Source organism: Cupressus sempervirens, chromosome 10 (assembly GCF_028749045.1).
Source record: "Cupressus sempervirens isolate cs-2001-9-10 chromosome 10, ASM2874904v1, whole genome shotgun sequence".
In the NCBI taxonomy this organism is placed as follows: Eukaryota; Viridiplantae; Streptophyta; class Pinopsida; order Cupressales; family Cupressaceae; genus Cupressus; species Cupressus sempervirens.
The window spans coordinates 816,996,203-817,022,653 of record NC_143127.1 but is presented as its reverse complement, the minus strand read 5'-3'; the positions used below and the strand labels follow the sequence as shown (position 1 = coordinate 817,022,653).

The 26,451-nt window shown below is 34.4% G+C and overlaps 1 protein-coding gene across 1 annotated transcript in view; it reads left to right on the top strand.

The window, feature by feature from the left end:
* The window catches only part of LOC149536443 (phosphoglycerate mutase-like protein 1), a 67,632-nt gene that overhangs the window by 20,692 nt on the left and 20,489 nt on the right, over positions 1-26,451 (top strand). The window contains exons 6-8 of the mRNA XM_089807701.1: positions 5,594-5,668; positions 5,880-5,968; positions 21,582-21,701. Coding sequence (XP_089663827.1) covers positions 5,594-5,668; positions 5,880-5,968; positions 21,582-21,701 — 284 coding nt within the window. The remainder of the gene's footprint in view (positions 1-5,593; positions 5,669-5,879; positions 5,969-21,581; positions 21,702-26,451) is intronic.

The window sequence follows — 26,451 nt, the reverse complement described above, 5'->3', positions numbered from 1 at the left end:
TTAATGAAGATGGTCATTAACCATTAACTGTTATTTGATGTTAGCAGTTGCTTGATTTTGAAATTATGATTAATAATTTAAAATCTTTTAAAATGTTTATATGAAATTATTATAGAATCGTTATTATGGCGGAAGTGTTTTCATGGGTGATTGCAGGAGAACATGAAGGGGGGGAAGCATTGCTAAACGGGATCATCGGAATGTGATGCTCACCTAGTTTAGTCATCAAGATTGACAAGTATGACTTTAAACTTCTTTGGTAAGGACCCAATGACTTGAACACATGATACATTTGTGGGACCCGCATGAGCTATTAAGAAAATAATCTAAGAAAACATAAAATAATCTAATTAAAATATAAAACATACCTCAGGGGATTTTAATTGATCTGTCATCATATGTATATATATATATGTGTGTGTGTGTGTGTGTATATATATATGTGTGTGTATATATATATATATATATATGTATATATACACACACATGTACATATAAATATAAAAATGAAATGGCACCATTATATTATAATAACTTAATAAAATGATGTCACCCCCATTGATATATTTACATGAATGTATGTAAATATATATTATAAAAATAAACCGAATTATAATCTTTCCAACTCTTTCTTCCAACCTTTTATTTTTCCTCTCTTTTCAACTGATTTAACACTTGGCAATTTGAATTGACAAATAATCTTTTATGTTATAGAAGCTAAGAAGTCACGGCTTGCTCTTTAAAATGGAAGCTATGAGGAGTCGGGCATGATATATCTCGCACACCCAACTACATTTTCCTTTACTCGCTCTCCGCCACCCTCAGCACCCGACTTCATATATTTTCGTGTGCCAGAATCCTCTTTTATTCTAGTCTATACTTCCATTCTTAAGCAGCATCTCTGCCATATGTGCTCAGCTCATTGAGGAATAAAGTATTTTACACTTTGGATACGTCTGCAACATCTAAAGAAGGGCAGATTTTCAATCGATTGCAAGGCTTCAGACATATTAAGAATATACATCAGGTCATGTAATGTTATTTCAATATCATTTTATTGCTTTCCATAACAGCTAGTTGGGCTCACTAAACTCTTTTCTTTCCAGATTTATTTCAAAGTTACAGTATGAGTTTGCTGCATACTCCATGTCCTTTGTTAACGATCCTCTTCTTTAAACTTTCATAATAAATTAGGTACAACCCTTATGGAAGCGTTTTTCCAAATGCAATAAAATTTGGAATGAAATATACTATCCAATAATATTCCCAATTAGTCTCAAGAACATAATCTTTCTGGTCATAGTTTGTGATAAGCATACGAAGCAAAAAATCCTTCTAGAATTTATGCATAGAGCAGATTGCTCAAGAAATTCTGGACACTTGGGACTCACCGGCTGTATAGCCAAGTAAGGTGAAGAGGTGGAATAAATCTGTAAAAAGCAGAAGAGAAATCATACATGAATAACTTAAATGAAATATACTTAATAGCTCATGCTCATCCCTGTAATGAAACTTGTTGTCAAGTCGAGCGGTGGTGATCAGGTCAATGAACCCATTTGAAATCCTTGGCCAAGGTAGTTTAAGGCATGTTTGCTATCTAGTGATCACTTGATGTCAGTGGCGCCAGTTATGCAAGCATGTCCATTTCGTAACTGTGTGAACATTCTAAACACCAAGATGCTTAGGTGGCTGGACAAAGAACATCCCAAACCTGATCCTGAGGTAGGGAGGGCCTTTCTAATTTAATAGAATGTGTGGGGATAAGTTTGGTCCAAGGTTGGGAGGTTAAGCCTATGCCAATGCTTCTCCTCTCACCAAAGCCAAGGCTTGCACAACCAGCTAAAGTCCCTCTGGATGATTCTTGTATGTTCTTTCCTTCTTTCCTTATTAAGCATTTACTTGTATGAAAAAAGGATAGTTGATCTTAAATATAATTATTTTCAATTGATCGTTAATCTAGTAATTTCAGTTGATCATAGATACAGTTATTTTCAGTTGATCGTTAGTCTACTTATTTCAGTTGATCATAAATATAGTTATTTTCAATTGATCGTTAAATTAGTTATTTTAGTTGATCATGAATACAATTATGTTTAGTTAATCATTAATCTAGTTATTTCAGATGATCATGGATACAATTATCTTCAGTTAATCGTTAAACTAGTTATTTTTAAATGAACATTGATATGGTTATGGTTATTCCAGTTAATTGTTAAAAATAGTTAATGTCATTTGAAAAGGACTTCAGTTGTCTATTTATGAATGTTGGAAATTATTTGTTTAAACCGTCTTTGTTTTCGTTATGGAAAACCGTTTGTTACATTATTGCCTTTAAAAAGTCCACTTATATGCTTTTAGGACCTATATTTATTGGCAATGGGGATTTGATAGGTGTTTAACATGTTGATATATGCTTTGAGTAATAAAAATCCCACCATTATGTTTCAGGGAATTAAAATTAATAAAATAACTATAGTTTTCAACAAAGTAACATGAAAATAGACTTAAAGGGACTACTTTTCATTAAACATTAACTATGGTCAAAGCAACTTAGAATGAGCTAAAAATTTAAAATAGATGTCAAAATCCACTTTAAATATTAAATATAATTTTATTTTGTGCACTTTCCAATAAAAAGTCCACTTTTGGAGGTTTTTAATCACGACATGGTGTCAGTTTGAAAAACCCACCTTTTATTTTTATAATTTGAGTTCAACAACTTTGTTTGAGGCCTAAGTTAGCTCAAGATGAGTGGAATTGCAAGGGCTATTAACATAAGGCAAAAACATGACTCAAAATTATTTACAACAAGAAGAAAAGCACACAAAAGACACGAAATAAACTTACCAACAAAGTTACATAGAGTACAATTCAAGGATAATGACTTGCCTCAATGACACCTTATCAATACTTTGAGAAAAAGAGGCTATACCTACAAATTCATGAGAAAATTGCATAGGGTTGTCAAAATTGAGGACAGCAATGACAAAAGACACAAGTTGATATGAATGTAAACCAAGTCTTCATCTTTTTAAGAGCCCAACTAGTTACACTTTACTGAGTGGATAAAGCAGTATGTACTCTAATTCCATTTGCTACTAGAAGAAGTTGCTACTTCGACAATGTTTACAATTACAAAGTTAATTATTAAAGTAAAACATAAAAATGAAATGCAATTTAAAGAATTGTAGAATACATGAACTAAACAAAAAGAAAATAAAACTTGCTTGTGAAAGGATTTTGATTGTGAGAGGTTGTAGATGCTCAAATGGTTGACCATAGAGGTACTGCCATGTGATAGCTCCCATGTCACACTCGTCCTTTATTGTAAGTGGACTAAGTTATGCTCTCAAAGCAAAAAAGCCAAATTCTGTAGTAACTTTTTTGTGATTGTAATCGTCCAGGAAAGAGTCTTGCAAAAGCTCTGTAGCACCCACTAGCAACTTCTTCCGTATATGGTGCCACTTATTTGGCATACCAAGTACTTACTGCTATAGTACCTTGAAGATAAGGCATATGCAAGGAGATGCAATAGGGTAGTCATCTTTTCCCAACAATGATGAATGATTGTTTCTAGTTGATTGCATAAAGCTTCACATTTACGATTTACCTTCAACAACTCCAACTTGCAGAATGATCTGAATATGGATTTTGATATGTGGTGGTTCGTCACAAACATTTGTGTCTCCTACCCTGCTAGGTATATTTGCTTCACCCAATCTATTTGGGTGTTAATTTGTTGCATGACCAAGTTTAGGGAGTGTACGGTGCATGGTGTCCAAAATATAGTCATACCAACCCTCAATCGAAGCACCCCTACAATTTTTTTGCATCATCTGTAAATCTCTTGGACTATATTCTCACTACCTACACTACAACCTTAATGAGAATTTTGAAAATGAGTTATGAATCTTTCACTTCCCATTTATAATCAACTGCCCTAAAAAACATTGCCCCTTTGGGTGACACTACAATCACATTAATCAATGGCCGGTTTCTTTTATCTTTCCATCCACCCGAAACAAATAGAAACACCTATAGTTTTTCATGAATTCCTAATTGGTTGAATAACTCTCTCTACACAAGCCCTCTCTTTTTGCAATAAAGTGGTACACACCTTTTCATACCTAGGACTTGTGGAATCAACCAGTGCTTTATTTATGGCTGCTACCATTTCCTTCCAATATGGTGATGTCACCAAGTTGAAAGGAAGACCTTTGGCATAGAGGCAACACGCAATGACTTGATCAACAAGCTCTCTTGCCTCCATTTTAAATGTGGTGTCTAATGGATCTCTTTTGCATGGGATAGTTTATATTTCTTCCTCTTCCACTCTCGGTATAGATACTTGTAAGAATGGGTATTTGGAGGATACAATTGGTTCCGTAGGTAATTATATTTCCTTGAGGATGGAGGTTGATAAAAACTTGTTTTGATAATATTATCACTTTATCAACAGCTTTTTGTTCTTTTGCTAATGATGCTATTTGTGCATTAGACAACCCCTTCCCATTTGTGCCTTTGCACATTGCAAATCGTTGACCAATAGGGCTCATAAAATGAAGTTTTACTTGGGAATATGAGCTATTGAATGGTTTGCCTTTGTTACTTTGACAATAATTACACTTCCAAATATATGAGCCACCTCCAGAAACTTGTGAGATTCTTGTGGCAAGTCTCCTTAAGTAGATCCTACATCAATTTTAAAACTATCGGCTCCTCGTTCTCCCACTAAAATTTTACTGCTGGTGGTGGCCATTCTTGCACAATACAAACTAATATCTCGAAATTTCTATAATAAGAAATTAAATGAATTTAAATTAGGAAAAAACTATGAACGTCAAGGATACGAGTGCAAAAAATGATACAACACTACTAAAATAGAATAGCTAAACGTGTTTATGTAATGAAAAAACCTTAAAAATTCATCCAAATCTCAAAAAATTCCATTAAAGAACTCAAGAATAGGATAAAATGCTTACCTTAGACTCTTAAAACTAGTTTTTGGAAGCTATCTCTTGCCCTATGAGTGATCCTATTTGAAATAATCATCTTGCCTTCAAAATGCCAAAATGGAGACTAAATGGGAAAAGAGTCTAGTTGCTAGTCTGGTTTCCAGCTAGCTTCTGCCCGGCCCCGCTCTTGGCTCTGCCGACACTTGCTTCCCCCAAGGTAATAAAACTTAATGTGGGTGGAAGTGTTAGTGTTTGGTAAGACATCCATCACGATGTTGACATCTCTTTAGATGCCCATGTTTTTTAATCGTGTGGTGGCATACTATAGATGACCAATTCTGCTTAGAGCTCTGGATGTGGAAACTAGCATCCATACCGCACTTGATTTTCACATTTTCTTTTTGTTACCTTGATGTCATATTTATGAGATTTCTTTTTCTGGAAACTATTCTAGTTTCTTGTATTGCACTTATTCAACACTTCCTCCTAATTACATGTGGGATGCTTGTTAGTTACCTCTTGTTCTTTTTATACTTTTGAGTTCCTCTGTCTGAGATTCTGATGCTATGAGTACCATTATTCTTTATTTCATATTAATATTTTCAATGTAGATTAAATTATTTTTTGGTCTGTACCAGGGGGTACATCCATGTGATAAGAGGAAAAGCATCAGCGAGTATGTTCATCTCTTCCCTGCCATTGATTTTTCTCTGGTAAGTTCTTAAATAGTGGCTTTGAATTAATCTGTTGTTTAACCTCTTTTTGTTATTTCCTTAAATGTGCTTTGAAAGCTCCTTGTTTTTTATCACCAATAGTTGACTATGTATTTTTTATGCATCTGGATTCAATTACAGAATGTTCCTACTTGATATATTTTAATGTAACCTCTAGAGCTGAACTCTACAACTTTTATTCTTTATGCAGGTAGAAACAGATGAAGATGTTTTGTGGAAGCCGGATGTTAGAGAAAAAATAGAAGAAATTGTAGTTCGTGGAAGAGCATTTCTTAACTGGTATATACTGCTGATAATTTCCATCAAGTTTCCTTTTTTTTAAATGCATACTTTTATGTTTGAGAAATTCAGTAACACTACATGGAAAACCTACTGTCCTTGAAATAATGTTTTGAACTAGGTTCATTAATATCAAAACCAAGTCTTCACATGCATTGTGACAATGAATTGTGCCCATTAGTTATAATAATGGTTGGGGAGCACTTGCTTTCAGCTTTCAATTGTACAGAAACATGCAAACACATTGTTCGACTTGGGTTATTGAGCTGGAGTTCATGTATTTATACTGCTTATGTCAATTAAATGCCGATATATTCATTTTGCTTATTTGTCTAATTGTTACAAGATTGCAGTGGATGCTGACATTTCTATCGTAGCATTTTTGGTAAAGCTTGCATTTATGATTGGCTGCAAAGACCCAACAAATTTATCTTTGGGCCTAGGAACAATGTCCCACACATCATTTTTGATGATGAAATATACTCCTCCATCATGACATCCTTCCACACTTGCTGATATGAAGCCTCTTCAACACTAGAAGGCTTGAATACAAAATGTGACTCATCAAAGTTACGTAACTTGCAAACTTATGAGGCCTTTTACTCTCTAAAAGTGCGATTAGGGGTTGTATATTTTTCAACCTCTTCCACAGTGTGCTTGGCTCATAATTGTCTTTTCTTATTAGCTGAAATATTACTGAGACCTGCAGAAGTATCTATAGGATCAATTGAATCAACAAGATTTATAGAGTCTTCTAAATTTGTGTTCAACCTCAGGATCTCTGAAGGTGAATCTGGATCAGCTATATATATGTCTTGAAGAGGTTCAAAGTCTTCTCTATTAAATTCCATGTCAGAGACTTTGGATTGCTTGCAAGCTACATCTTTATCAAAAGAGACATCCTTGCTGATTTCAATTTTCTTTTGACTTAGAATGTAGATTTTGTATGCTTTTGAAGATTCACTATAACCAACAAAGATGCCTTTCTTTTTTAAAGGTTCTAACCTAGTTCTTTTCTCCTTTTTGAACATGAATGTAGATAGGACATCCAGAAATTCTGAGTGACTAATATTTTGTTTGATACTTGAAAATACTTCTTTTGGAGTCATGTTGTCTATGATGTATGATGAGGACTCTGATCAAGAATGCATACTGCTGTCCTACAAACCTCTGCCCATAAAGATGTTTGAAAACTTTGATCATGGATCATAGCCTTCGCTGCCTCTACAATTGTCCTATTCTTTCTTTCAGCTACACCATTTTGTTGAGGATTATAGGGAAGACAAAACTCCATCTTAATCCCTGTTTCAAAACAAAAGTTATCAAATACACCAGAAACATATTCTCCCAATTATCAAACCTTAGAATCTTCATCTTCTTGTTAGATAACTTTTCAACAAGAGCTTTAAATTCTTTAAATCTGGACAGCACTTCACCAGATTCTTTAGGCTTAAGAAAATAAATCTAACACTTACGATTAAAGTCATCAATGAAGGTAACTTAATACCAAAAATCACTAAGGCAAGCAATTCTAACATAGGACTACACAAATCAAAATGAGTTAACTCTAGGATTTCCTTTGCTCTACTTTCACTACTATGCAAAGTACTTTTAATATTATTGTTAGAGCACATCCCTTGCAAACACCTTCATGGTTATGGTTCAGCTTTGGAAGACCAACTACTGCCTAGCCCATTGGAGACAAAGTTCTGAATTTTAAGTGACCAAACCTTTCATGCCACAACTTACTGGATTTTGAAGAATCGTGAGCTAGTGCTTGAATAGGATAGACTAAAGGTTATAAAGGCTGTCATGACGAACACCAATCTCATGAGCTGACTGAATGTTAGTGTTCTTCCATGCAAGAACATTTCCATTAACGAAAGGAACATGATAACCTTTATCTTTTAACACTGCAATAGAAATCAGATTTGTCTTACTACTAGGAACAAAAATGTAACATACTAAAACTTATTTAACCTTAAATACTCTTGATCTTATCCAATAAAGTAAGCTAGCTACCCATTCACATGAAAAAGAATATAGAATTATAACAAATTAACTACATTCTGATGATAAGACCTTAACTACTAACCATAGTTACACTGCCTGGGGGACGTGAGATGAGAGAACATGGGGACAAGTTTTCAGGATGAGGGGACAGGGGGCCCTTAATATGGAGACAATGGGGGGACGATGACAGGGAACAAGGGTGGTTGTATATACTATACACATGGTACCTAAAATGCTAGTTATGAAAATATGTAGTGCAATATAAGATCTAAAAATGTAAAATACATTGCACTGAATCGGAACATTGAACATAAATAGTCGAATCAACAAATAGTCAACACCTGGATGTCCCCCCATCCTTAGTAGCACGGTTGGGGATGGGCGGACAGAGTCCCCAAGTCCTCGGTGCGTCCTCGTCTTCGAGACATGGGGCAAGAAGGGAGGGGCGCATCTCCGTGTTACTATGCTACAAACTAAAAGATTGACTATCTTTAGAAGAAACAATCAAAATAAATAGAAAAGTAATTGCATTAAGATATATAGCTGAAACTGACATGTAATGCAATTAGAAAAGAGAACAATGAAGTACTAGTAATATTCAAATCGCACCATGTCAAGTGAGGTAGAATCCGATTTGTGCTGTGCAAGGCTTGGCATTTGGAGGAGAGGAAAAGCATTGACAAAGGCTTAACCTCCCATCCATGGACCTAGTGCAATCTCTACTCATTCTCAACCAAGAATGACCCTACTCTATACGGGATAAGGTACGTGTACACCATCTCGTCTTGCTGCTTGAGCATTTTGGTGTAGAGTTGTCAACTACATAGTCGACTAGATTGTGGAACCCTTCTGACAAACTATCCATCCAACTATGAGCTATCCTGACCTTTAGTGATCAGAGGAACATCATATGCTAGTAAACCTACCTTAGCTAGGGATTCCCAAAGGACACTATGTGCCCAATCACCTACCGCTCGACTTGATAGAATAAACAATACCCAATTCCCACCATGAGCTCACTAGATTACTAACTTGAGATTTTAATTTCATCTTAATTCTGATACGTCTTTATATTTTCTGCAAATTGTTCATACTGTCCAATTTACATGGACTACACCACTCATCTCTGCCATTCTTGGCCATCCTTGATGATCCTTGGTGTAATTTTCCAGCTTGCATTATGTTGGTTAAATGATATAGAGAAATATCTTTTGCCTTTCAAGAGTTCTCTGAATGAGGCCAGGAAAGAGTTATGATTTCTAAGTAATTAGACACCCTTCAGCAAGGGGTATGCTTCCATAATCTCAGTGGCACATGAGATCAATGCCACTGTATTAGGAATCATACAACCTATACACAATATTCTCCTTGTTACAATACGTAAGCTTTAGAGAGGAATGTAGAGAAAGAAAATAGAAACAGATCGTAGAGCATGACTCCTTGCATGATTGATATGATAGTCCTTCATTATTTCGAATTTCGCTTGCATATAATATTACGGGGTCTGATTGGACCATTCTAAAAACAAAGAAATTTATGCACACCAGTCTATTATCAGCTAAGCAACAATAACATGGAATTTTTTTAGGAGATATGACTTGAGAAGAGGCTGCAATGTATATATATCACGTTCTTCTTACTGCCCAATCTTTGAACTCCAATGAATCTCAATTGATTAGCACTGTTCAACATATAGTAGAGCAAATAAAATGGTATGAAAATATTGTGATCGATCAGTGCAGGTTGGCAATAGAAAATCGATGAATTGAGAGCAAGCTGCTGAGTTATTACGATTGCCAACTATATAGAAAAAGGCTCGGTTATTACAGGAATGAATGGGCAGAAGGAGTTACATGCATGAAAAATGCAAGGTGATGAGGCATGTGCTTGCAATCTTGGCAAAAATATGAATAATAAAGCTGGCCGAAATATTAAATGGAACATAACAGGCCACTAGACTATATGAGATAAATTAATCTATTTTGGTATTTAGTCTTCTCCCACACTATTATAGATAATAGTCATATTATTTAAGTATACTTGTACGTGTTGTTTACACACACACACACACACACACACACACACATATATATATATATATGCGTCACTTTAAAGTATACATGCACATATATGTACATACGCATTAAAGTATATGTATACATCTATGTTTTCTCGAGTTTCTAGGACCGAGACAATAGGGGACAACAAATTTTTTTGCCAATTTTGGGGATTGGGTGGTGGGGATGACAAACAAGGACGACTATATAAATATAGGGAAAATATAAAATATATAGGGAAATTTGCATATATACATTACATTCATATGAAGACATGGATAAACCATGCCATTTAAACATCATAGAACCTTAACATACAACATTTCAATAATCAAATTCAATGCTTAATATGCTATGATGTATTCATATTTGGAATTATTGTCAATGTGCATGCCATATTAAAATAATAACATACAAATTTGAAATATACCCATAATTTAGAACTAATTTTCAATAGCAACAAGAACCATAGCCCACCTTCCAAATTGACACACTACTTGGTAGACCTTGAAAATTTCCATGCCAAATTGCACCATAAATTTTCAATTTCTCATTAAATAATACCTTGGTAAGTATATTTTCACCATTTCGGAGGAAGAGATTAGGAGGACCTGTGAAATGATGAAATTTTGCTGTTTTGGATGATACAAGGAAGGCACCCTACAAAGTAGCAATTTTTTGCTATTTCGAATGACTAAAGATGAAAGCCATGCAAAGTAGCGATTTGTCGTGAGATCGCACATATTGACACAAGGTGAGTGCGAAATAGTGATTTTTGTTATTTTGGAAGTACCTTTTAGAGGGGAGTGCAAAGTGGTGATTTTTGCCATTTCGGAAGGGATAAGTGAACCACCTAGCAAAAATGATTAATGAACATTTTTAAAAGGTGAAGTATAGGGTAAACTATAAGAAACTCCCCTCTAGAAAAAGATATAAAATATTAACGAATCTTTCATTATTTTGAAAAACCAAATTATTTTTATTAGCGAATCTCTCAATTTTTTAATTTTAAATATTATTTACATTGGTGATTATTTTCAAATCATAATTTTTGAGTAGAAAATTTGGTGAATCTCAATAATATTAGGAAGTTCGCTAATTACCATGGAATATTACAAATCAAAATTGAACATGTTTTACCTCATGGAAATTATGAGGATCATTACATTCTATTTTAAATCAATAGTGAAAAATAAATATTGGTGATATATCCTTAAAGTAACTAATAATTATGATAATTATTAGTGAATTAATTTTAAGTTCTCCAATAATATATAACAATTAGGTGAATCAAATCTAATAATGTATCGAATATTGTGGTGAATCTTTCTATTTAATGTTTTTAATAAAATAAATTATTGAGCGATTTTAACTATTTTAGAACTAAATTTAAATAAAAATGTGGTGATTTAGGTTGCATTAACTCTTAAATTATTAGAAAAATTACTAGCAATTTTTTTCTAAAATTAGCCAATTGACGAATATTAGCCACTAAAAAATACCTTGGTGAAGTAAGTCATTTTTTTGTACGTCAAAGTATGAGGCATTAATTGCAGAGTGTTTGAAGTGATGGGTAACCGAAGTGGAGAAGTGGCAACTTGTGTGAAGCATCTAAACTCAAAATGAGAATTAAAAGAAGAATAAAGGCAATAAGTAATTAAAGGTAAGAAATCATTCTTTGCGGAAACACCCTTTTCAAGCTGTGAAAGGATTTGGAGAGCAAGCAAGTGTGTTGTGAGGTTGCATTTTCAAGGTGTAGAAAAGCCATAAGTTGAGTTTCTTCCTAAATTTGAGATCCCTTTCAAGGGGCACCCAAGAAAGCGGTTAATGTTAAGAAAGAGGTTAATGTCAAGAAAGAGGTAGCTGTAAGTAGGATATGAAAACATAGACAAAACAATCCAAAAGACACTCCTAGAATTGTTTCCTAACTCCTTCGCTACTGGGACCATGTCCATATTTTCTGATGAATATAGTGGGTGTGAGAATGTGGATTTCCTTGTTTATGGTAGGTCTTTGTTTTTCTATTTTTATGCAAATAAAGATGAGAAAGACCTTAAAACAATGCTTGGAAACTAGACCTAGGCAGAATTATAGTTCCAAATGTGTATGTAGACGTTGAGCTTATCAATATCCTAGTTGAACATTACGAAACAACCACAAGAACAGTTAGGAAACTAGATGGAATTGCTCTACTGGTCATAACTAGGTCTTCCATTGAAAATTGTTTTGGTTTAAGTACTCAAGCTCTTACCAAAATAGATAGAGATCAGTTTGGAGTTGAGTATGAGAGGACAATGAGGTTCAGGCTCACTGAAATCACGCATTTCATGAATAGTGGGCAGAATAACAGATTGCCAGTTGAAAACATGTGTCTTCATTCTATTGATACATTTATGGTTTTTTTCAAGAATACTTATTATGAATGGGCTCGATTGTTTGGAAAAGATTCTAAAGAAAGGATTCCCTTTGATTACATGTATATGTCCACAAGGATTCAAAACCCTCATTCCTATCTAGAGTTTGACTTCACTAGTGAAATTGAGAAAACGCTTCGTACACAATTAGCTAGGTGGAAGACCACCAAGTCTTTTTGCCATCTGCTACTCTTTCAAAATGCTGACCAGTTTAGGAGTTCTTTGAAGTTTACTATCACTAATGACCAAGGCAACCCATTACCCATTCAGATGTGGTGCAAGGCTTGGGATAAACATGGCAGGGATGTGGATTTCAAGATATTCAGAGATGTATTTGTCGTGTGGATTACTAGACTGCTTGGAGGTTCAATTACCGGGATACCCAAACAGATCAAGATCATGTTGAGGCCAAAAGAATATTTGCTTGATAAGAATTACAAGTTCAACTTTTGGGACTAGATATGCAAGCCTGATTTTACACTGATCAAGTTATATGGATGTAGGCAACAACCACACTTGCTAACTCAATTTTTGTCTGAGAGGGTAGGTTTTCTTGAATTTCTCTGGCAATTGATGTGGATAGAAAAGGAATCACATGCCCCATTTTATGAAATTTGATGGCTTCATAATAGGGTACTCAAATATAAAGTAGGTGCAAGAGTACATTATGAATAGCTTTAGGTTTCAGAGTGAAAAGGCAAGATAGTATGATCCTTAGCTTGTTTACCTTCTGATTCAACCCACTTTCTGATATTGCGTTCTACCATGCTACCAAAGAGTTTTCCCAAGAGGGGGTTAATCATAATAGTTCGATAGTTTGAAAGATTATTTATGTCACTGCTTTTATGGAGAGGGATAATTGTGCTAGTAGTTCAGTTTTCGGGAAACCCTTCCTTAAAGATGTGGTAAATATGAGGAGCCAAGATATCGTTGCCCTAGTTTAGATGATCAGCTTGCAGCCCTTCAATATCTTGGGCTTTTCCCCCCGCCAATTTCTTTATCCCTTGGCAGATGTCTTCCATAGTAAAAAGCTTGTTTGCAGCCTTGATTATTGGAGGTTTATGCTTGTCTATTTTGTGTTCGTGTAATGTCCTTGGGTATTTAAGCCACTAGGTCCTTGTGATATTGATGACTATTTGTCTTGTCTTGTCTTTTGCTGCAGTTCCTTCTAGAATTTCTTGGGGTTTTGCTTGTCTAAGGTGATCAGCTCCATTCTTCTCATTCTCACATTAGGCCTCTCTTTTACCTCTTAAGAGCTCCTCATATTCTTTTTGCTCTCTTTATTCATGCTCTTTCTCAACTTTCTCTTAGCCAACTTGCATTCTTCATCAAATCACGGGTTTGTTGGGAAAGTATTTTTTTGCCTCTTTCTTGGGCTTGGTTCTTTTACACTTCTCTAATGCCTTGTGAATTATAGGAACTAAGGTATCTTTGCTAACCCTTTATTGATCTGGGTGCGTATCTTCCTTTTCGAAACTACAAATCATGCCTCTAAGAGCATCATTGAATATTTTTGGATTTTCCTGATTCATTATAAATTTTCCATGTGAGGACCCTTTCTTTTGCTTAAAGTGTAATTCTTCTCCTTGCTGCTGCTTCAAAAAGGCTAGTTTTGATGAAAGGAAGAAGAGAAGGTTGGAAGGAGTCACTTTCAAAGGTGATAAGCCTAAATTATTTGGCATCTCTAGGGGGACACATAGAATGGCAGTAGTCCAAACAATAGATAACATTAACCTCCTAGTTTGTGCCAATGAGCCGATGCATAGAGCCATGTATAATAGGGCTCAAATGAAGCATATGAAGGAGAGGATTGAGGAGGTGTAGATAAGGGAGATCAATATGAATGCAATAATCAATAAAATGCACACAAAAACAAGGAGTTGGCGAGTCAACTTAATAGCTTGAAAGCCCATTTAGCACTCAGAGCCATTGTTGTTCACCAGCCAACAACCCCAGTCATGGAAGTTAAGGAGAAACAATTTGAAAAGGTCAAGGAAGAAGATACACACAAAGAGCACACTTATAAAAACCTTGAGGATATCCTGACATTCAAGATCAAAATGTTTATAGGAAAGTGTAATGAATTATATGAAGGGTTCCAGTGTTTGAATTACATGCTTGATTTCTTCAAGGATAACAAGGCTATATTGTTGGAGTTAAAAGGAAATGGAAGTCTTCTTGGTATGAATTGGGCTGGCTCTATGAGATAACAAAAAGGGATCTAGATGCTCCTCAACAAATTAAGGATACAATTGATGTGTTGGAAGCTATACCAAAGAATCTGACATATATGGAGCAAGAAAACAAAAATTTGAGCAAAAGGTATTGCTCATTTCCTCTTTTGAGCACTGTGTCATACTTGTTTTAAAGGACAATGATGGAAAAACCAAGAGCTTGGATGAATGGAAAGGTGAGATGATGACATTGACACAAAGGGTTATGGATCGCTTCAAGGAAAATAAAGGTTTTCAAATAAATGATTTTCATGCCCTAGTGGATAAGATCCCTAGTCTGGAAAGTAAATTTATCAAATTTCAAACTGATGTTCGAGTTGCTATAGGAAAGAATTGACAATCTATACAAAAGCTTATTCCTGAGATTTCCAAATTTACATGGCCCACGCATGCACATATTTCCAAATGGATCAATGATTACATGGTAGTGCTTGAACCAATGCAAGTGCAAGCAACAACTAATGAAGAAGATGAGGCTGCGATTGGAGAATGAAGGGCATGGAGCTTTTATTAAATTAATTTTTAGTTTATATGCATAAGTATTTAGTTAGTTATGAATAGTTGTGACATGAAGAGATCCGAAGCTCTATTATATCCCTTCGTTTTGTATAAGGGGTACCATAATCTCATTTTAGATAAGTTATATACAACACAAGTTATCCATGATATAGATACAATCCTATATTTTGGATATATTCCCTCTTTTATGCAACTTCCAATATTCACCATATCTTCCACAAAGGACCCAGATCAACCCAAGACCAACCAAGCACTGATGTGCTGCCAAAAAATGACATAAGGATGCATGTTCTATGTCCATTTAGACTTTCCCAATGCCTTGCAAACTGTTATATAATTTTGTGCGTGTAGTGTGACTTTAACAATAATATTAATTACATGATTTTAAACGTAATGTTAAATACTAATTCGAGGGCCCCAAATAGCAGGAGTTAACTACCAAACAATAATAAGCATGTTAGGGTGAACTTGGAAGGAGGGGTCACTTTAAAATTAAAAAAGAAAATGTTTTATAAAAGAAAAACACTTTATAAGGGTTGATGTCTATTAAAGAGGGGACACCCATCTATCCTGGGGACTTCCATGACGTCCCCAGGGCATCCCCAACCATCTTTGGGAGTCCCAACATTTTTTCCTGAAGTCCCCAAGTTTCTAGAACATTTCCTGGGAATTTTCAGAAAAGGGGGACAAGGTGGGGACATACCCTACCCATCCCCCTATCCCAAGGACATCCTTGTTTACAAAACTTGGCTCTTTCGGGTGGGGATGTCCTTAGGGAACGTAGGTATACATATATGCACATATGCATTTTTTCAAGGTACATGCATACATATATATGTATAACTAAAAACGTACAAATAAATCTAGGTACCATGGTTATTATTTATAATATAACATATCCGACATGAGATGGTGCAAAACTCCTTGGTTTATATTTAAAGGTAACAATTTTATCTCTCTTATTATTCATGTGAATATAAATATATGTATCTTTTGATTGGGTGACCTAGTCAGCTCATGATGGACACTTGACATTATCTAGTTTGTTCTAGTCTGCTTCTCCCCGACCAAAGCAGTTTTGACAAATACCTGATAACTCAGTGACAAGTTGGTGATTGTGCCTGATTCCCTCTCTGTCATGGCTTTGCTGCCATTTGTTGCTATCCTGCAAGGAGGAATAACATGGTGAAAGCACATTTCCTAATCATTCAAATGCAGTTAAATTATCATAGCAAATAACCATATTAACTAAGCATTTCCAGTTCATATAAAATTATAACAATAATCCAACATCTCTAATTCACATGAAATAATAATGAATAACCAATTTAACCAACTATTCCAATTCACATGAAATCTCAACGACTATATAGAACATTTTAAATTTAGACAAAATAAGGGATGTAACATGCCTCCCGATGTGTTCACCGTCCCTGATGAACACTTATAATTGAGCACATAGAAATAATAATCATAGCAATTATATAAGAGCTTCCATAAAGTCTTAAATTCTCAATTTAGATCATAATGTAATAGTATCAATCCAAAGTTTATATTCTGGGAAAAAGATGGGGAAATTTCTAGATTATTTTATCATAATCTTCCCAAATAGCATTATCCTCGGCATATTGGTCCCACTAGATTTTGCACTGGGTTATATTTCAATTTCATTATCGTAGCTTACACACCTCGAGTATTTAGAGTGGTTCTATTACCACCACCCCTAGATCTTGCACCTATAGGAAATTCTAACCAATGACATTCCCCACATTGGCTATATATTTCTTAAGATAAGATACACGAAACACATTATGCATCGAGAGAAGGGATGGAGGTAGAGTAATTTTGTAGGCTACAGGGTTCACAACTTCCAACACTCAAAAGGTCCCAAGTATCTTGGGGCCAGCTGGATGGTTTTACCAAATTTGATAGCACTATTTTGAGGTTTTACTTTTAGGACTACCTTTTCCCTCACCTCAAACTCTATAGGAGGTCTTTTAGCATCAACATAGAATTATGGTAAAATAATGAATGTGTTATTAAACATAGATCATAAATGATCTATATATACTAGTATACACAAGAATGTCTCTATAATGAACAAAGAGGGAATTAGCAACATTCTGAAGAGAGAAAGAGAAAGTTTCCATATTGAACAAAGAGAGAATATGGAAACATAGAAGAGGAGTGACCATTATAAATAGAAGTAAATCTATGGAAGAGAGAAACAAAAATAGAGAGATTTAACTCTAATACCCTCTCTTAATGGTCAATTTAATTTCAAAACACAAAAAATTGTAGGGGAATCTGCTCTGTATGTACATCAATAATAGTCTGTGGTAGCATTTACTATAGCAGGAAAAGTGTGAGTACCCAAAACAAGTGCCTTCAGGTGATGATAGTCGAAGATTGTCGTCATTCTTTGCTTTCAGGTGTTGTGGTTCTTTTTCTTGAATCGTTGATTGCCTAACAAGAGAAGATTGGTGAAAGATGCCATGCCACATTTTTTTTGATGCAAAAAATGTGAATATCTAAAAAGGCATGAACTTCGAGGCAGATTGACGGAAGACCCAAACAAAATGAAACGACACCCAGAAGAGAAAATGATGCACCTAGAAAAAATGGAGATAGACATATGAGATTTGTAAAAACCCAGTGGAAAAGTTTTTCAAAACGACAAAGCACCTGAGAGTTTTGAAAGAAACCCTAGTCATTTTTGGAAAATCCAAGAAAGTGCAGGTTTGACTATAAAAATGGTGGAGAACGAAACTGGGGGATGAAAATCAGTAACATAGGGTTTAAAACACCCTAGATGCCGCCCTTTGCAAAAGATGTGCAGAAAGAAATAGGTGGAAAAAGCCCAAAAAGAAGGCCATGAATTTGCAAAAAAAAGGGCTCACAAAAAAAGTCAAATGTAGGCCCGAAAACACCAAAAACTAGTCGTTTTTCTTAGGAAGCTGGTCAGCATGCAAGGGAAATGTAGATGACGCATGCATTGAAGGAGAGAAGCCACCCAGAGGAAAATAATATACTAAAATCCTAGATGGATTTTAGAAAATATCTTTGCAAACAAGTTTTTGAACACAACCAGGCAAAGGATGTTGAAACTCTTTGAACCTAAAATTTTATGAAAAAATTAAAGATTTTCAAAATTGATTTCGAAAAATAACTTAAGAATTTTCAATAATGAAATTATATTTTTTCGAAAAAAATAGCTCCGATACCATATTATGGTAAAATAATGAATGTGTTAATAAACAAAGATCATAAATGATCTATATATACAAGAATGTTTCTATAACGAACAAAAAGAAAAATAGAAAGATTTTGAAGAAAGAAAAAGAAAGTCTCCATGTTTTGCAGAGAGAGAATGTGGAAACATTGAAGAAGAGTGACCATTAGAAATAGAAGTAAATCTACGGAAGAGAGAGAAACAAAAATAGAGAGATTTAACTTTGATACATAGCTCTCTTGGCTATCATTCACCTCCTTCAATCTTTGACAGACTTGAACTACCTGCTCTTCCATCATTAAGAGCATTTCAGAACCAAAAATAATTTGATCCTCAATCCTGGTCCAACTTATAGGGGTTCTACATTTCCCTCCTTACATGGCCTCAAATGGTGCCATCTTAATAGCATGATGATATGAGTTATTATAAACAAACTCTATAAAGGAAGATACATTTCCCAATGGTATTGTTGATACATACAGTACACCCTTAAATGATCTTCTAATACTTGGTTCACCCTTTCTGTTTGTCCATTAGTTTTTGGATGATATGCTTGCAGGTGAACAGATATTCAATTTTATAACTAAAGCAGAGAACAAGGTTTGCCAAAATCTAGATGTCACTCTTGCATTTCTATTTGATATAATCTTAACTGAAACCCCATGAAGTTTGAAGATTTCTCTTATGAATTTATGGACATTTTCTGGTGCTTCATTCATTAAATTTCCTTGAATAAAATGTACTACCTTTGTAAGTCGGTCCACTACCACAAGAATAATATTATGCATGTTTCTAGTCATAGGTAACCCTTGTCTGAAATCCATGTTAATTATTTTCCATTTCCATCCTTGAATCTCATTTGGGTGGAGCAACCTTGTTGGATGCTTGTGTTCAATTTTGATTCTTTGACATTCAAGACAACTTGCAACAAAGTCGGCTGCTTCTTGCTTCATACCCTTCCAAAATTACAATGGTTTCATATTGGTTAGCATTTTTGTCACCCGAGGGTGTTTGGGTTGAGGTGGCTTCTCCGTACCTTTTTGAGGGGAACCCCATACCTCAAGAATAATATTATGCCTGTTTCTAGTCATGGGTAACCTTGTATGAAATCCATGCTAATTATTTTCCATTTCCATCCCGGAATCTCATTTTGGTGAAGCAACCCTGCTGGATACTTGTGTTCAGCTTTGATTCTCTGACATTTGAGACATCTTACAACAAAGTCAGCTGCATCTTGCTTCGCACCCTTATAAAAATACAATTGTTTCATATCAGCTAGCATTTTTGTCACCTAAGGGTGTCTAGACTGAGGTGGGTTCCCTGTCCCCCTTCGAGGGGAACTGCCCCTTGATTCCATTGGAGGTGCTGCTCCTCGACCATGCTAGGTTCTGATCCCCTCCTTACTCTCATTTTTATTTGCACTATAATCTTTATTCCATTAAGGTGTCTACAAATGTAAAAGTAGTAAATTTTTCTTCATCTTGTTTTATATGTTTTGTGGTAGTCTTATTTTTACCCCAATTTTCCCAATTGTTTGGACAAATCTTGTACTTGCCTTTTGCTGATATTTTCCCTATAAGATTTTTGCGGCTATCATCTAAAAGACTGGTTCTGTGCATTGTGATATTTTGTTCATAATACCACCTTGTAAATTGATTTATTTTGTTCCATATCTCATTTTACTATAACATTAAATTGTCTAACTAAGATAATCTTAAGCTTTTGTACACTAAATTAAGACAAAATTTCCTTTTTGGTTTATCAACTAATTGCATAATATACTGTTTTGATGGATAAATTAGAAAAAACAGCAAAGAGTTGTAGAAAATGGGAAAACCAACATATGGGACACATGGCATGCTATGGACTATCTCTAATTTTAGTGTTGTGCTGGATTAATGATAAGAGTAGAATATGCTACAATAATGGCAGTTGAACCCAGACTTTCAAATCTTGTACGTAGGCTTTGCTGATTTTTTTTCTCACAAGATTTTTGCTGCTATGATCCTAAAGACTGGTTCCGTGCATTGTGATATTTTTTTTCTTAATGTATTTTTGTTGATTTATTTTGTTCCATACTTCATTTCACTACAACAATAACTTGTCTGGTTAAGATAGTTACAATAAAATTGAGACCCAGAAAGTCTCCTATTGGTATATCAACAATTACATATATACTGTTTGCATGGATAAATTGCAAGGAAAAAAACAGCAAACAAAGAGTTGCAGAAAATAGGAGAATCCAAAATATGTGCCTCACGGCATGCTATGGACTATCATTAATCTTAGTATTTTGCTAGACCTATGATAATATAGGAATTTTTTATAATTATGATCGTTGAACCTAGACTTCCAAACTGTGTACTTTTACTTCACTGTTTTTTTTCCCCAAAATATTTTGTTGCTGTGATCTAAAATACTGGTTCTGCGCATTGCAATATTTTTGTTTATAATACCACCTCATAGATTGATTTGTTTTGTTCCATACTTTATTTCACTTTAACAATAACTCGTCTGGTTAAGATAGTTTTATACAATAAAACTAAGACTAAAAGCTTTCCTTTTGCATTAAAACTAAGACTCAAAGATTTCCTTTTGGTGTATTAACCAATTGCATAATATACTGTTTTGATGGATGAATTGGAAAGAAACAGCAAGCAAAGAGTCGTAGAAAATTGGAAAAACCAAAATATGGGTTTCACGGCAGGCTGTGAACTAATTCTAATTTTAGTCTTGTGTTAGATTTATAATAATTGGTGAATATGTTACAATTATGTCAGTTGAACACAGACTTGGATGTTTTTGAGGGACAACTACTAGACAGAAATATTTGGCACAGGGAGATGAACTCACAAGCAAAATGGGCCTGAATATTTTGTAACAAGGATTGTTACACCTGTAGGATTTTGTACATTCAATAAGTTAATACAATCACCATGGATTGTATCCGAGCACTGGGATCAAAATTCTGGGTTTAGTTTGAAAAATAAAACATCAAAAACACCTGACACATGGTATTTTAATTTAGGCTCTTTTTCTGGATCAATAAGACATTTATGGATGCTAAACTCTTGTCAGATCATTACAAAGAAATGTGTTTTGTAAAAGTATGAATGTGACTGTTATTTCAATTTGTACCTGCAGGTTATTGACACGAAAGGAGAAGGAAATAGCAATAGTCTCACACAGTGGATTTCTAACACACACATTGGAATCCTTTGGGAAGGATTGCAATCCCTTGGTCAGAAGTGAGATTCATAAAGCGTAAGTGGATGAACTGTAAAGAAGCTTTTTTTTTATGGCGGATAGAGGTTTTTTCTATAAATTACATAAACATGCACACAATAATGTTTTGTCTTCAAGTAGTGTGCATTATCTTGATCAATTGGTGTTGAAAAGGCTCCCAGAAACTTCCAGCATTGCATCCACAAGATCCCATTTCTTTCCTATACGAACAAGTGGAAAGAAAATAGGAACAGACCAGTATTAGCAAGATGGCAGCCAGTACTGAAAGAAAGGACACCAACAAACCCCTTACTACAACACATCATCAGTCACCAAAATAACTACTCCACCTTATGAAGAAAAGCATCCACCTCAATAGGATTTTAAGGAGAGTAAGCAAACAGCTAATGAGTCAATTGCTGACTCCATATTAAGGAATTTCTCCACCTCCATAGGTAACTTTCCACCTCTATAGGGGACTCATGAAAAGAGGATAGGGTAGAAACAATATAGGCCCTCAGGAGAAAATTAACAAGAATAGAATCCAAAGCTCTCTCAACATTTACTAAGGAAAGCATTTATTCTGAAATAGAAACTGACTTAGACAAAATCAAGGTAATCTGTTTTAGATCAAAACCAAAAACAAATCCAATAGGTATTAAAGAGGAAATATAGAAAAATGTCAAAACACAACTACCAGTAACCAAACACAACAAGCTCTTGCACAATGACAAACCATTCTGGCCATCATTCTGCCATGTGAAGCTCTTCCAAGAGAGGCTAGCACAAGTAGGCCGAGTAGACCCCACCAAACAGAGGAAAGCTCACTTGGGCTATCTTAAACAGTTGAGCAATAGAAAATAGCCATCTCAGACTAAGATGCGACTCTAAACGCAAACTTGACTCCAGCAGGATGGCTACAAATGTGCACAATACCAAAACCCGGATAACATATTCTGGCAAAAAACATTGTAGGCAGAGCACTATCCAAAGCACAGTCCCCTTGCACAAAGAGAGCAGTGATGTTGGCCCCAGTTGTAAACCTCCTGAAGAGGCTAGAAGAAACATCTGCTCCACTGAGCCAAATAGAGACAAAGCAATCTCCTAAAAAGGAGAGAAAAACACCCCAAAGGTGGAGTGGGGGTCTCACCAATTACCATGGTCCCATAGAAAAAGATAGGCCAAACAAATCAAGAATGACTCTCTAAAAAGAAGTTTACAACTCCAACAGAAGCAAGATGCCCTCCATTGAAAATCTGGAACCCCTGATTGCAACAGCTATTGCAAAACCTACTCCAAGGGATGTCCAACACAACAGACAGGGCAGGAATGCAAAAAACCACCTTATATCCCCATGTCATTTTGGATGAAATCAAGTTCCCCATCTTTTTGATTTTTGTTTTCTTGAGCTCCAATTGATTTTCTTTCTTGCCTTGGGCGCTTATTATGCCAGGGGCGGTGGTTTGTGTTATTGTTTTTAAAAGTCCCAGGTTTGTGAAATTTCCACCCTTGAGGCTTATGGCAGAGCTCGTGGAATGTTGGGATTTGAAATCCCATGTTTAGGAAAATTCCACTCTTGTATTAGAGACTCATCCATCATCTTTGTTTGTAAATCTTGATCTACTTCTTTAGGGGGCAATATCGATTTGCATTTTAAAATCTTCATAGAGGATTCCAACTTTTGATTTTCTTCTCATAGCTTATCGCATCACATGTTGGAGACATGGGGAAGGTTTTGGGTTATTGGGATTGAAACTCCCAAGTTTGTGCAAACTTCTGACCTTTATTGGGGATCTCATACATGGCTTCTTTCAGACTTTGTTTGATTTGCCATTCATTCTTTAATTCAAGCATATATCATGAAATCCATCTTTTGTTTTTGCTTGATATCGCCATTGGAAACATGGTGGAAATTGCAAGATCTTGGGATTCCCAACCTCATTTTTAACCTGATTTCTCTTCATCTTGCACATAAAACTCGGCCTTTCTGTTTTAATCTCATCGAGCTTACCTCTTCAAACATAATTTTTCATTTTTTCATCAAGTTGGAGTTAAGAACCTTCATTGAAATACCATTTACAGCTGCGCAAAACTTTTGTGTAACGTCCCTTTTTTCAGGACATTAGAATTTAATCAATTAATTAAGTTTTAAAGGTGTTGAACTATATAAAACTAGCACTTGTATCCAAAAGAAATGCAATGGTTATGCCGGTAGTAATATATACATTAAATAATATATTAGATGAGTGCAAATTGAAAAAATGGTTATAATAATTTATAGATGCCATAACACACATAAATCAATGCTGACTTTTGTACAATATATGAACTATAAACTTTATCTATTTTTAGTCATTGATATGTTTAGGATTTTGGTTTTATGTACAAAATTAGAGTTAGTGTCGGTGTGTCAATGTTCAAGGCTTCTGGTTACGAATTGAATCGATGGTTAGAATTATTTTCAAGGGTTAGAGACAGGGTCAGGGTTCGGATTTTGAGAATGTTAGGAAAACGGTGGCTCCAATAATAAAAGGTTAATGTTAATATAGGAGAGATAGGTGTTTGAGGCATTGCCCCCTACAGTAGGGTTGTTAGGAGTTTCCCCTTGTTGCACAACAACTCAAAAAATAAAATTTCATATAAATTTGTAATTGTGAGTTCTTACCAACTACCTTTGCATTTCTGTTGGGTACTCTTAAACTAGTAATCTCAATCCTAACTAACCTTGATCATAATCCTAACTATACCTAATCTCTAAGACTAAATATTAACATGATTCTAACCCTAACCAAAGTTGCTTCTCAGAGGGATAACTTATTTTCAAGGTTGCACGGGTACGTGGGAACGGGAACGGGTACGGGTATGCATATTTTTCAAAATAGGGGACGGGGGTACATGTGCATGCCTAATTTTTTTCTATATAATTAATATTTTATAGAAAATATAAAAATCAAAATATATGTCATGAGTCATGACATTGAGCATTCAAAACAAGAAATTTGAAAATATGAGCCATAAATCAAATTATATATATATATGCTATTGCTGAATGTTTAATGTTTAAAGTATTTTTCATAATAGGGGACAAGGATACTTGGTTATGTCAAACTTATTTAAAAATTATACTTTTATATTTATAAAAATTCTGAAATTATGAGTCATGAAAATGGTTTTTCAAAACAAGAACAGTGATAAAGTTTGCAAATGTAATGTATTGTTTTCAGTTTCAGATTTGCTATATGTTTGAAATAACAATACATGATAAATGCTTAGATGCATAACAAAGAAGGCAGACTTTAAACATGAACAAGAAGATCCTAAATCATATGATAATGACATATTGCAAATGATAAACTTATGACTTGAAGAATGATAAAGTTTATTGTTAATGAGTATCAAAGTTTCAGACTGTTTTGGTATTGAATTAAGTTTGATAAACAACAAGCTAATACAAAAAAAAAAAAACCCAAAAAAAATAATCAGAATCTTAATCCAGGTCCTTAGCTATGATGCTCTCCACCGAGTACCCGGTACGTGGGATATGTGTACCTGGTACTTGGGTACGTGGGTACGAGTACCCATGCAACCTTGCTTATTTTTGTCCAATCTTTAAACTTTAGTTATAATTACAATTAGAAGATTGATTCATATAATTTAATTTTGATATATATTAGTTTGATTTGCAAAAATAACAGTCTACATAGTTTAATAAAATAGTTGTACGAATTTTCTAATCAATTTTATTGCAAAATACTTTTTAGACTATTTCATTTTTAATTATATTTGAATTTCAATATTTTTTTTTAAGATAGTGTTTTTCAAAATGATAAGAAATGATATTATAATTTTCAATTTAAATTTTCTTTTAAAACTATAATTAAATTGAAATAAGTTAGATCTCAGATCTTAACTTTTTAAATATACTATATTTATACTATTGCATATCAAGGATCAAAAAGAGGTTACACGGTAAGTTTCAGATATCGGATCTAGCCAACTAACCAAAAAATAATACAGCTCAACCCATGGGCTAGCACAGAGAGTTTACAGATATACTATATCTATTATTTTAATATTATGAACTTTCAGAAATCAATAAAAATAATACATAAAAAAGAGTGATAAAAGAGATTCACATAAAAAAAGCTAATTTTAACTCACTAATTAAAAAAGTTTGAAAATTTGAAATTCTTATAAAAAACCAAATATCAATTCACAATAAGTGAACTATATAATGTTACCTGTTGAAGATGGTAACTATGGTAGAGATCTTTATCTCTAGAAATATGAATGTTATTACCGTTATTGTTACGTTCAGCTGAAAATGACACTTATGTTTAATTTGTAATATTAAATGTAAATGACGTGTCATTCACATGCATTGAAGCATGAATACTCGAAGAGTTATAATTAATTATAGGAGTTATTGGAATCTCAAGAGACCTTCGGTTATAATGTGAAGAGTCTCTCTTATTGTTATATATTTGCATCAAGCAAATGATATTGTACACTTGAACATTTCATTATCAATAAAGTACATTTGTGTTGTGTGGCTGGGTTTTTACCTTCATTCTCGAAGGGTTTTCCTAGGATAATTTTGGTGTTCTTTGTTTTAGTTTTCTCTCTTTCTTATTGCTGGTTATCTTCATGGATTTCTGGACTATAGTTTTAACATTACCTACTCCTTTACATTTAAAATTTGAGAAATGGTATTCTAATATTTAAGTATTTTTTGAGAAAGGTACATAGCACATGCAAATCGAATTGTGTAATGCAATAAGCGTAGTAG